The 12,456-nt window shown below is 49.1% G+C and overlaps 1 protein-coding gene across 1 annotated transcript in view; it reads left to right on the forward strand.

Moving 5' to 3' along the window:
• SPAG17 (sperm associated antigen 17) overlaps window positions 1-12,456 on the forward strand; it is a 354,514-nt gene that overhangs the window by 287,329 nt on the left and 54,729 nt on the right. Inside the window, exons 34-35 of the mRNA XM_090053742.1 lie at window positions 2,297-2,424; window positions 3,790-3,972. Coding sequence (XP_089909868.1) covers window positions 2,297-2,424; window positions 3,790-3,972 — 311 coding nt within the window. The remainder of the gene's footprint in view (window positions 1-2,296; window positions 2,425-3,789; window positions 3,973-12,456) is intronic.

Genomic DNA, 12,456 nt, shown 5'->3' on the forward strand with positions numbered 1-12,456 from the left:
GGTGATAAAGGGCTAAATAAATTAACATTGGTATACTTGTATCTTTATTACTTCTAAGCATGAAAACAAAACCAACTGCTTAAATATTTATTGATTAGATTTATATGCCACCCTCCCCAAAAAATCCTCAGGATGGCTTACAATAAAAAGCCAAATAAATTATTAAGGTTTTAGTGTAGCCAAGATGGCCCAGGATATGTTGAGAGACTAGGCTTTTTTGTAATACCTATTATTGGACCAACTGTATAGTTATGTCATGACAGGCCATGGGCAGCCAGGTCTGGGGGTCACTTCAGGGTCAAGAGAAGCCAGCAAATCAGGATCTAGGAGATCTGTCCAGGGAACTGAGTCGGGGATCCAGGGAGTCAGGCAGAGCAAGGTTAAAGGTCTAGCTGGGCTGAGTATTCAGGTGTCAGACCAGAGCTGGGTCAGGTATCCAGAGGGTCAGGCAAAGATCAAGATCAGGAGACTAGTCAGGTCAGGCATCCAAGGAATCCACCAGTCAGTAGTGGCACAAGCCAAGGGTGCTGCAGCCTAGATACAATTTTAAACCCTGTTGTCCAGCCACTTTCTTCCAGGTCAGAAGTTTCTATTGGAAGGGATGAGGGGTCTATTGACCCTGGCTGACCACTTTGGTGGCAGGGAGTGGGTATGTGACTAAGCCAAGCTGGAGGGTTCTAGCCATGTGTGTCCACCCCAGTGTTCTGTTGAGGAGATGTCAGACAAGGATGAGTGTTTGTGCCAGGGAGGCTGAGGTCCTAGGTTCAAAGCCACAAACCTGACAAGTTGGGAGAGCTGTTAGATGAGATCTTGGGCATTGGGTGCCTTTCCTCAAGTCTAAGCTTGTCTAAGAGTTATCCCAATTATAAAGACGTACAAATATTGAAATAATATGTGATAGAAAATACTTCCCAGATGGAACTTAAACCTGCTTTCTGCAGGCTTGCTCAAATAAAAAGATCACACAATACTTTTCGGAAGATGTCTAGACTTGAGCTCTGACAGACCACAGGGAGAAGAAATTCTAGAGCTGAGAGACTACCAAGAAAAACCTCTCTTTTGTTCTTATCAAACAACCTTGGTTCACAGATGGCATCTACAGGAGATTACTTTTGTCTGACCTTAGAGTTTGTAATGGAACCAAATGAGTTCCTTGGGGTATGCAGAGCTCAGATCATTTAGGGTCTGATAGGTCAAGGCCAGCACCTTGAATTGTGCTGGAAAGCTATTAGAAGCTAGTGCTAACTCTGTAGATCCTGGCAACCCACAGAATGCAGGCCAGATTGATGATCCAAAACATCAGGGACCAATGCAAATTCCTAATTTGAGTTTGACTGGAAAGAAGACTTTCCAAAAAGATCTAAAAGTCTGCTCTTGAAAATTTGATACTTAAAATACTTATAGTTTTTAAGAAAGGTAAAATGAATTAGAGGAACAATTACAGATAATTAATGGCATCTCAAATCATATTGACACTGATTTGACAGTGATATATCCTTGAAGCTGAAATTGTAACCCCAGGTCTCCAACAAGCTGCTCAAAACAGTTTAATTTGTGCTGGATTGCTGGACTACACCTTCCTCAAGATGAGGCAATTTATTCGCACTCCACAACATGCAAATTGAATACAGTCCTGAAATGCCTGGCAACTTGCAAATACAGCCTTTGGTTGGGCAAAATTTGGGAAAGCCTAATCCAGTGTTGTCTCTCTCATAGTCCCATTATGATCCCTTATTGTCTATAACAGGGCTGTCTAGCTGACAGCCTGGAAGCCGCATGCAGCTCATGAGGGGTTAAGTTGCAGACCTCATCCTGCCAGCTGTAGCAGCAACCACTCTCTGGGTTCCCCCTTCCTCCTTTAGATTCTTCTGTCTGCCCCCACCTGAGGGTGAGTGTACTGCATTATGGGAAGCAGAAAGTGACACTGGGGCTGTGTAGGCACATAGCACAGCAGTATGGCTATAGGGAGTGGGAAGCTGCCTACATGGATGTGGGGTGTAGCAGGTTGTACCCATGTGGTATGCTGCCCAGGAGGCCTCTGCTGCAGCCTGTGTATGGCCCCCACTGGTGTTGTCCAGGGCAGGAGGCCCTCAATGGTGCAGCTTGCAGGGTGTGCAGCCCCCTAGAAGTTGGATAGCCCTGGATGATAACAGTGGTATCACATTCTCAGCTGCATAAAATGTGAGAATTTACATTTGCATCAGCTTTTTCTTCAGAGGATTCCAAAACATTGCAAAACACTTGTTCACCAGTTTTGAATGCAGATGGTTTTTACTGGAATGTTTTTTTGAAGCAGGTGTTCTTAGTGTCACTGTCCTCCGACCTTTCACTGAAGCCTCTGTCTGGTTAACGAAGAAAGAATCCACCAGTATTGTTCCTCCAAACCTACAGTCAAGAAACTGGGATACATTTCCTCCTTTTGAGGTAGGAATATTTCAGAAGGCTATATTGCTGTTTGATGTTCCTTTATTAATTTTCATAGTTATTACTTATACTCATCACTTAGAGATTCATCTGTTATATAAATCTTGAAGGCAACATTATAAGTATTTAATCTGACCTCCTGGATCACATCACTGTCAGATTCAACTGAAGAATTTCCAAGCACTTTAGTAAGAATCAATCAAACATCTGTGCAAGGTAGTTAAGTATTACTCCTAAAATCCAGTTGGAAAATGGAAGGACAAAGATTAGTGAGTTTAGGTCACATGGTGAGTTCATACCTCACCCAGAAATAAAACTCCAATCTTACCAAAGCCCATGCTTCAGCTACAAAATCATACTTTCTTGATGGTGCTGAGGAGAATGCATCCTTTTTAGAAAAAACTGATTACACGAGTAAGTGTAAAAAGTGCCACCTTGAAATACATTGTACATTAATTCTTCTGGTTAAAATTTTAGCAAAATCAAATCAGGATCTAAATGTTTACAGTAATTCCCATATTTTTAAATGAAAAATGTGGGATGCTGACACTAGTGAATTTATGAGCTATCAGTATTTGGCTTCAACACATCTCTGCCTTTCAACGTAACAACAGCCTAGGCACTTGGTAAAACTATAGATCTCAGTGTAAGAAACAACTTTGCCTTCAGCTTCTGAATATATTTAGGTTTATGGTATAATTTCAAATCTATAAATAGTAGGCTTTTTGTATGAGGAGATGAACACACACACACACACACACACACACACAGGCAGTAGCTCCCTGCAGGTAAGTCTAATAGGGGTAGGGGTGGGGAGCTAGACAGACCATAGGTTGCTCATGGAGGATCAGGGGGAGGGGGAGGAGGGCTGCCTCAGAGTAATCAAGAGTGGGGAGGTCCTGTGAGGGGAAAGTGTGTGTCTGGGGGGCGGGGGGAGTGCATCTATCTGTGTTCATGGCAGGAAGAGAGTGTGTTTGTGTCTGTCCATGTGCAGAGAGTGAGTGAGAGTACAGTGTGTGCACACCTGTGTCTCTGTGTGCATGTGTGTACTTTTGGCTATGACAGAAGCAGAGGGTGGGGGGGGGCAAGGAGAAGGAAGAAGAGGCTGGCCTGTTCCCCCCTACCCCCAGCCCAGCAGGGTCCACCCAGCCTCCTCAGCCAGCACCAGGAGGGAAGGGGACCCCTCCCCCACTGCAGTCCAGCTCCCATGTGGGGTGGGGGCCTCCAATTTTGTGTTGCCCCATGGTCCCAATACACCTTAATCCACACCTGCATGCACACACCTGCCCCTTTGCTTTCTGATTTCATGAGACTTTTTCAAGTCAGTACAGTAATCATCTCTCTTTGGTTGTTGATTGTATTCAGAGGAAAATTCCAGGTCCCTCATTTGGCACCCATATTTGGAAAGGACTGCACATAGGATCCAAAGAGTCCACCTGCCCTCCAACAGCTGTACAAAAATGCCCTAATGTACTGCAAGTCCGTCAGCTGATTCAGTACGAGCCAATCAGTAATGAGCTGAGAAGGAAGCTGGAACTTTCTCTCAAGGTAATGTGATCTCAATTACTTCGTTCTTTCAGTACGAAGAACTGGCAAATTTCCCATATATAAGGACAAAGGGGGGTTTTTTGCAGCCTGTTTGCAGCGTGCAGTGCCAATTTCACTTTGTAGCAGTCCTGCCCCTCAGCATTGATTGGCAATGAGGCCCCATGGGGAGAAAGGATGAAGGGGTTGCTGCCACCTTGATTGTTGGCTTCCATTTGCACCACCTCACCCTTCAGTGCTGATTGGCAGAGCAGCCCTAGCAAGTCAGGGGAGGGACAAGGGAGCAGTCATCATCTTATCTGCTGTCCTTTATATGGCTCCACCAGCTGGCAACTTCCCCTCTGAGCAGTGAGGACTGCTGGCTTCCACTAGGGAGCCAGCATTTTATTTTTATTAAATTTTTTTTGTTGATTTCACAGACAATCCCAGATTTTGTGGTTTCCGCAAGATCCATGAATTAAATAGGTCCATATACACCTGAAGCAAGAGCTGTAATGGACCTTAAATACAATAAGTGTTTTATAAGCATGCGTATAGCCACAAAAAACCCATAACCCCTGAGCAGCACAGTTATTCCACTGCATCCTTAATAAGCAAAATTATAGATTAATACACAGGGGCCCAACTGAATCCACAATATAAATGCGATGCTGACAGGTAGTTTCCTTTGTGAAGAGTCAAAGCATTGAAGTCAGAAATAAATGGCCATTCAACCACTTCAGTCTTTTAAGGCCTTTATTTCCCTGCTGAGAAAAGGTATGATTTTTACCTCTAAGAACCTAACAAATATGATCTCCCAAGGTAAAAGCAGTGAAGGCAAAATGCTTCCTTTTTATAGCAAGATAAATGAAATGAAGCCACTCTCAGGCAGAAGCACAGTACTCATTTTGCCCAGTTTACCTTATAGTAAAACTGAAGCATCCTGTTTTCACTGAGTTTTTCCCCCGTGGGCTAGTTCACATGCATTAGTGAAATGAAACCCACTTTTTTAGCAGTGAAGACAAGGCCTCTTGCAGGGCTGAGGCTCAATGACACAGTGTTCACTGTGAGAAGATTTACTTCTACTAATTATGTTGCATTCTGAGAATATACAGGCCTCAGGGTGGGGTGTGGGGGGCAGCATGGACTGCTTTCATTTCCCTGTCACTCTACCACTTCAGTCATAGGGGTCACATGGGGCCTTGCTCACCTACTTACTGCTCAACATGACCTGGAGTCAGGATTGGGTGCTGACTTATTTTCCATTTGGGGTGATAAGGAAATCTAGCAGGTGCTCAGGACAAGGCGCTGCAGCCAAGCTGTGTTTGACAGAGCGGCCTTTGAAAGAGCACAATACTGTTGAAATGCCAGCTTGTTGACACGGCTGGACCTGGAATCAGTGCCACAAAGATCAAGATCCTGAAGCTGCAGCAGAAGATGCCAGTCATGTCTTCAGTGCCCTGCAAGGAAATGCTTGCCTGCAAAGAGGAGCTCTCACAGATCATTGTGAGGGACAAATCCATGCAGCTGTGTTTCACAGGGGAATTCTTTTAGGCTATTTCACAACCATTAGGTAGGCACAAGCTTGCATCTTCTGCAGATACAGGGCTGTTTCATAGTTTCATAGTAGCTAGAGTCGGAAGGGACCTAGGTAGATCATCTAGTCCGACCCCCTGCCTTGGCAGGAAAGAGCACCGGGGTCAGATGACCCCGGCAAGGTGCTCATCTAACTTCCTTTTAAAAATCCCCAGGCTAGGAGCCTGCACCACTTCACAGTCAGGGCGGCTAGGGCCTGGAACCGGCTTCCAGGGGAAGTAGCGCCTCCTAATATCTAATCTAAACTTACCCTCCGCCAGCTTGTGACCGTTATTCCTGGTCACTCCTGGGAGCGCACGGGGGAACAGGGACTCCCCCAATACCTGCTGATCCCCCCTGACCAGTTTGTAGCAGGCCACAAGGTCCCCCCTTAACCTTCTCTTGTGGAGGCTAAACAGGTTCAGGTCCCGTAGCCTCTCCTCATAAGGCCTGCCCTGCTGACCCCTGATCATACGAGTGGCCCTCCTCTGAACTCTTTCCATATTGTCCACGTCCCTCTTGAAGTGTGGCGCCCAGAACTGGACGCAGTACTCCAGCTGCGGCCTGACCAGTGCCGCATAGAGGGGGAGGATCACCCTCTATGTTGTGTTTGTCCAAGGCAGTGATTCTTATCCAGGGTGCTGTGATACCCTGGGTTTATTCACAAGATAAACTCAGAGATTTCAAATAGAAATTCAGTGTTAAAGAAGTCTGACCTGTTATGGTCCAAGTTCTTTACAACTTAAGAATTTTTTATTTTTCTACAGGCCAAAAAAAAAAAAAAAAAAAAAAAAAAAAAAAAATCAAGAGACAACTAAAGGTTGATATTTGCTGAGAGTTGCCTTCAATCCCAAAAGGTTGAAACTCATTTAGAAATAAAGTTACTCCAGCCACAAGTTTAGTTAAGAGTGCTGCCAGTCTGGCAAGCATGGAATATATTGTGAACATAAAGTTAAGCTTTGCATTCATTGCTACTAACAGATTCAACAGAAAGTAGCTTTAAATTCTCATATACACACGTATCACAGGGACCAGATTTTATTCCACCTAGGCTAGGGACAGACAATTACACATAAACAGGTTTAAGTGATCAAAAACTGCTTTAAACCTGTAACAGAACAGACATTCAGTGCACATAAACCAGTTTCAAAATGGCTGAAACCAGTATGAGATATACCTGGTTGAATGTAGTATCAGACTTAACTGATTTGGCTCAAACCAGCTTATGTATTGTCTGTACCAGACCCCTGCTTAGTTTAAGTTAAACCAGACTCCTTCAGCATCCTGGCATGCTCTCTGGACTGGGTGGGGATCTCTGCTCCAGCCTCAGGGCTGCCCCTACCCCTGCCCCTCTGCTCTCTAGCCAGAGCAAGGACCGGTCCTAGTGGCCCTGTTAAGGCAGAGTGGGCAGGGAGGGAGTTAATTCTTCCTTCCCCTCCTCTCTCACTGCAGCCAGGATCTGCCCGTTTGCCAGGGAGCAGAGAGAGGAGGCAGCTGTGGCAGTGGCCTCTGGGATTGGCAGGCAGACCCCAGCTGCAAGGCAGAAGGAACAGAGGGAAGAATTAAGCCTTTTTATTACTACTGTTACCTTAACAGAGCCATGCTGGGGCTCTGTTCTGTGCTGGGGGGCAGGGCTCTTCCCCCTCCTTTTCCCTCCAGGGTGGGGGGCCTCTGTGCAGGGCTGGAGGGAGACTCCTGCTCCTCCTCGCTCTCCCCCCTTGGGGTGGGGAGGGGGACTATGCAAGGTTCCCCAGCCCCCAGTGGGGACTCTTCACCCCTGCTTCTCCCCCTGCCACTGCAGCAGGGTGGGGAGGGGAGCTGTGTTCAGTGCTGGGGTGTGAGGAGCTCTTCCCCCTCCTCCTTCTGCCCTCCCCGAACCACTTGCCACCACAGGGTGGGGAGGGGGCACTCTGTTCAGTGCCTCCTCATGGGGGGAGGGGAAGGGCGGGTTGCGCAGCACTCCCAGGCCCAGCCCAGCCCAGCTCAGCCAGGGCACTGGGAATAGCCGTGATGGAACCACAGCTCCAGGGGTGGCTCCAGCCCCATGGTCCAGCCTGGCCAGACCATGTGGCTGCCTTGGCCTGGGCTAAGTGAAGCTGGTCCAGGCCGCAGGGGTGAGGCCATCCCCAGCAGCTATAGCTCTGCAGAGCTGCTCCCCATGCCCTGGCTGAGCTGAGCCGAGCTAGGGAACGCCACACAGAGGACCCCCCCATCCCTGCCTCATGGGGGTGGGGGGGAGGAGGAAGGGGAAGAGTACTCCCCAGCCCTGAACAGAGTGCCCCTTCCTACCCTGTAGTGAGGGAGGGGCAGGGGGCTCTGTGTGGTACTTCCCGACCCAGGTCAGCAGGGCATGGAAAGCAGCTGTAGTGGAGCCACAGCTGCCACGGTGGTCCCACCCCCACAGCCCAGACCAGCTTTACTCAACCATGGCCGCAGCTGGAGTACTGTGTCCAGTTCTGGGCACTGCACTTCAAGGAGGGACACGGAGAACCTGGAGAGGGTCCAGAGGAGGGCCACTCATATGGTTGGAGGGCCTCCGTGGCCAGCCCTATGAGGAGAGGCTGAGGGACCTGAATCTCTTCAGTCTCCACAAAAGGAGACTGAGGGGGGCATCTTGTGGCTGCCTACAGCCTTATCAGGGGCCACCAGCAGAGACTCGGGGAAAGTCTGTTCACCAGGGCCCCCCTTCGGGTCACCAGGAACAATGGCCACAAGCTGAGGGAGGATAGGTTTAGGTTAGATATTAGGAAGAACTACTTCACTGTGAAGGTGGCCTGAGCCTGGAATAGGCTTCCCAGAGAGGTGGTGCTCTCATCTTCCCTGGAGATCTTCAAGAGGAGACTAGATAGTCACCTGGCTGGGGTCTTATGACCCCTGCCACTCCCAGCGCTCCTCCCTGCCTGTGGCAGGGGATCAGACTAGATGATCTGTCTAGGTCCCTTCCCACTCATTGATTCTAGGAAGCCACACAATATGGCCAGGCCAGGCCAGGCCAGGCCAGAGGGGCAGGGCCACCCCTGGCAGCTGCAACTCAGTGACAGGGACATGGCTGGCAGCTGCTAGCCAGGCTGGCTCAGAGGCATCGCACGGGTTAATGGAACTGCAGCCAGCTCCCTCAGTAGGCAGCCCCCAGGCTCTGGGCTCTGCTGGACTGAAGGGAGTTCTCCCAGTCCTGAGCACTGCTCTGGGGTGTGGCAGAAGCTGCAGCTGGAGGCAAGGGGAGAAAGCCCTGCCAGGCCCAGTTGGCTTCCTCTCACTTTCCACGATGACTCCCCCTCACATTCCTGCCACTCTGGGAGGCAGCAGGGAGAGCTTCAGCCCTGAAGCTTGTGCCCCATGCATGGAGCTCTGGCTGCAGCCCCCAAACTGAAGTCTTCCACCGAGGCACCTTCCATCTTTCAAGACCATCCACGGGCTGCAGCTGGAGCTCCACACAGGGCAGAAGTGTCTGACTCCCCCCCTCGCCTCACTGGCACAGCATATTGTGATGGTGGCAGCAGCAGCTGCAGATGAGGAGAACAGAGCAGCCCCCCACCCCAGCCAGGCCATAGCTGCTTGTTAGGTTGCAGCCCCAGGTGCTCCATAGGACAGGGGGTGCAGTGGCCTCAGGGCCTGCTGCCACCTCTGAGCTGGCCCAGGAAGCCTGCTTCCCAGTCAGCCCCCACCTGGAGGCCAGACACCTGCCAGCAGGGCCCCTGGGGAGGGGGGGCAGGAACCAGGGTTATTCCCCCTCCCTCTGGCATCTGGTGGAGAGGACAGGAGAAGGCTTATTCTGCTGCTCAGCAGTGGTCAGAGTGGGCAGACTCAGCTGCAGTCCCCTAGGGGCAGTGGGGGTAGAGAGAAAACTAACCCCACTCCCTGTCCCCTCTGCATCAGGTGCCACACTGGCCCATGGCTGCAGCAGCAAGGTGGGGCACCCAACAGACCCAGCTCAGGACCCTGCCAGTGGGATAGGGAGTGAGGAATGAAACCCTTCTTTGGCCAGTTAAGCCTGGACTGGCCACACCCCTGGGTCCCCCAGCACAGCTTCCCTGCAGCCAAGGGCACACTCTAGCACTCCCGGCTTGAACAACTGCAGGCCTGTGCTTGCATGTCTGTGCAGTTACAAACTGGTTCAGCCTAGCCAGTTTAAACTAACCTGCAAAGGTTGAACCAGCTGAGGCTCCAGCTTTTTAAAGGTCTGTCTGTAGCGGGGAACTAAATGGACTTAGGGCCTAAATCTAGTTCTTTTCTCCCTTGTTCTAGTCCCTGAAAATTGACAAATGCATCTGATTTCTTGTATCCTCATTTGACCCTAGATACTGAATCAACAAACAGCAGAGATAAGGAACCAAGCTTTTGTATCAACAGGTTTTTAAGGGATTTGAACAGGGTGGAATAGCATCACAGTCCACTTGAGCACCAAAAGTAATCTGGTCCAGGTCCTTGAAGCTAACTGTTATGTCTATCATCTTCAAGGGTCTTCTCTTATGTTGCTATTGAGATGTATTGTGTTGTTTTCCTGTTTATCCTTCCCAAAATACAGTTTTAAAACCCACCACTTCAGTTTAGGGCCCCCATTTGATCTACACATGCCCTATGGCTCCAGGCTGTGGGGGCTGCCTGGCATGGCTGTCAGCATCTGGGAACAGGAGCAAGGGCACCCCTGTTTGGTGGGTATGCTCCCCAGTGAAGTCTCTGGAGTGCCAGGTGAGGGAACTCCAGGCAGAGGTGAGCAGGTTTTGTACCATGAGGGCCCACAAGCAGGAGATCAATTATTACTGCCAAGTCCTTCACCAGAAGAACATAGAAAAAGAGCACAAAAAGCCTATCAGCAGAAAGAAGGACAATGATGAGGACTTACCTGGATTCCCATCCCAGAGTTGCCTGGAAGATGGTCATCTCCAGCCCCAAAGCACGCAGCACTAGGGTTACTCCTCCCCTGGAATTTCTCATAGTGCCAGCAGAGTCATCAGCGGAAGCACTGGCTTTGGAGAAAGAAAAGCAGCCAGCCCCCCCAAAAAGAGAGATGCAAGGTGTTTGTGGTGGATGATTCCTTCCTGAGGGGGACAGAGAGTGATCTGCCACCCCAATACCCTAACCCATGAGATCTGCTGCCTAGCAGGAGTTTGCATCAGGGATGTGGCAGAAAGGATCCCAAAACTTGTCTAGCCCTCTAACCACTACCCCACATTCTTCATCCATGTGAGCACTAATGACATCGCCAGGAACAATCCTGGCAGGGTCATGAGAAACTACAGGGCTCTAGGGGCTGGGCTCAAGGGGTTGGGGCCTCAGGTAGTTTTCTCCTCGGTCCTCCCAGTTGCAGGTCACAGGTACAGGAGGGATAGATGCATAGAAGTAGTAAACAAAAGTCTCCGACAATGGTGATACCATGAGGACTTTGGCTTCTTTGACCATGACACACACCTCAGGGACTGTGGCCTGTTGGGAAGAGATGGAATCCACCTCATGCCAAAAGAGGAAGAAGCTTTTCTCAGCTAGAATGGCAGACCTCCTGGATAGGGCTTTAAAATAAGATCACAGGAGATGGGCCATCAAATACTAGCACAAGCCTGAGAAATGGCAGCCTCAAAACCAGCATCCCAGGATGCAATAGCAAGCATTCTCTGACACAGGGCAATGGACAGGTTATTCCACAGCTCACCAGAAAGCCTAAGGCTTTCAATGGCAGGCTTAGCTCCCTGTACACTAGTGCTAGAATCATGGGAAACAAGCAGGAGGAACTGGCCTTCCTACTAACCAAGCAATATGGTCTCATATGGATCATGGAGACATGGTGGGACTCCTCCTATGACTGGAGCACAGGTATAAGGGGATAAACCTGTATAGGAGGGATTGCATTGGGAAGAAGGGCTCTCTATGTGAAGGAATGTTACATCTCCCTAGAAGCAAAGTTTGGAAACAAAGAACAGCAACATGAGACCTTCTGGGTCGAGATATGGGGAGAGCATGGGGAAGGAGTTTTGACCATAGGAGTTTATTACAGACCTCCAAACCAAAAGGAACAGCTCAACCAGGAATGAAGGGAAATCAAAGGGAAACTGGGTGACAATGACCATGAGATGATCACCTTCTCCATCCACTGTAAATCAAGGAAATTGGCCAGTAGGATAGAAATCCTTGATTTTAAGACAGCTGACTTCCACAAACTTAGGAAATTGGTTGGCAAGGCCCTGAGGGCCCATGGCCCGATGAGGAAGGGAATACAAGGTGAGTGGACATTCCTCAAGGAAGCAATCCTAAATGCTCAAAGGAAATCTATTCCCTTTCATAAGAAAGGGAGCAAAAAGGCTGCGAGACCCCCTTGGCTCAACAGGGAAGTCATGGACCTTCTGAAATTAAAATGTGAAACCTACAAGGGATGGAAGTCAGGAGTAACTACCAAAGAGAAGTACTCAACAACAGCCTGCACCTTTAGGGACCAGATCAGGACAGCAAAAATTACAAACCGAGTACAAATTGGCAACCAGAATCAAGGACAACAAAAAGTCCTTCTTTAGATATGTAGCAAGTTGGAAAAAAAAAACAGAGGGAAGCATAGGGCCCCTGATGAATGAAGTGGGATGGCTGATAACTGACGCTCAGGACAAAACTGAACTCCTGGATGAATATTTCTCAGAATTCCACCAATCCAAGGTTGTTAGCTTATTTGACAGGATACAAGATGGTCATGGTGAAGGCGACTACCCTCCCATAGTTGGCGCAGATCTTGTGGGAGGGCACCTTCAAAAAGTTAAATGTCTGCAAGTCAGCATAACGGAATTAATTATACCCGAGAGTGCTAAAAGAACTGGTCAACATCATCATGCAATCTATGGGCACAGGCGACTGGTAGGAGGAGCACACAGCGGGTGGGGAGCACATGCCCTCCCTGAAATTGGTACAGAAGTATAGGCAGTGCTGGATTTAGGCACAAGCTAAGAAAGCTGC

Source organism: Crocodylus siamensis, chromosome 1 (genome assembly GCF_052110815.1).
Source record: "Crocodylus siamensis isolate JL-2025a chromosome 1, ASM5211081v1, whole genome shotgun sequence".
NCBI lineage: Eukaryota > Metazoa > Chordata > Crocodylia > Crocodylidae > Crocodylus > Crocodylus siamensis.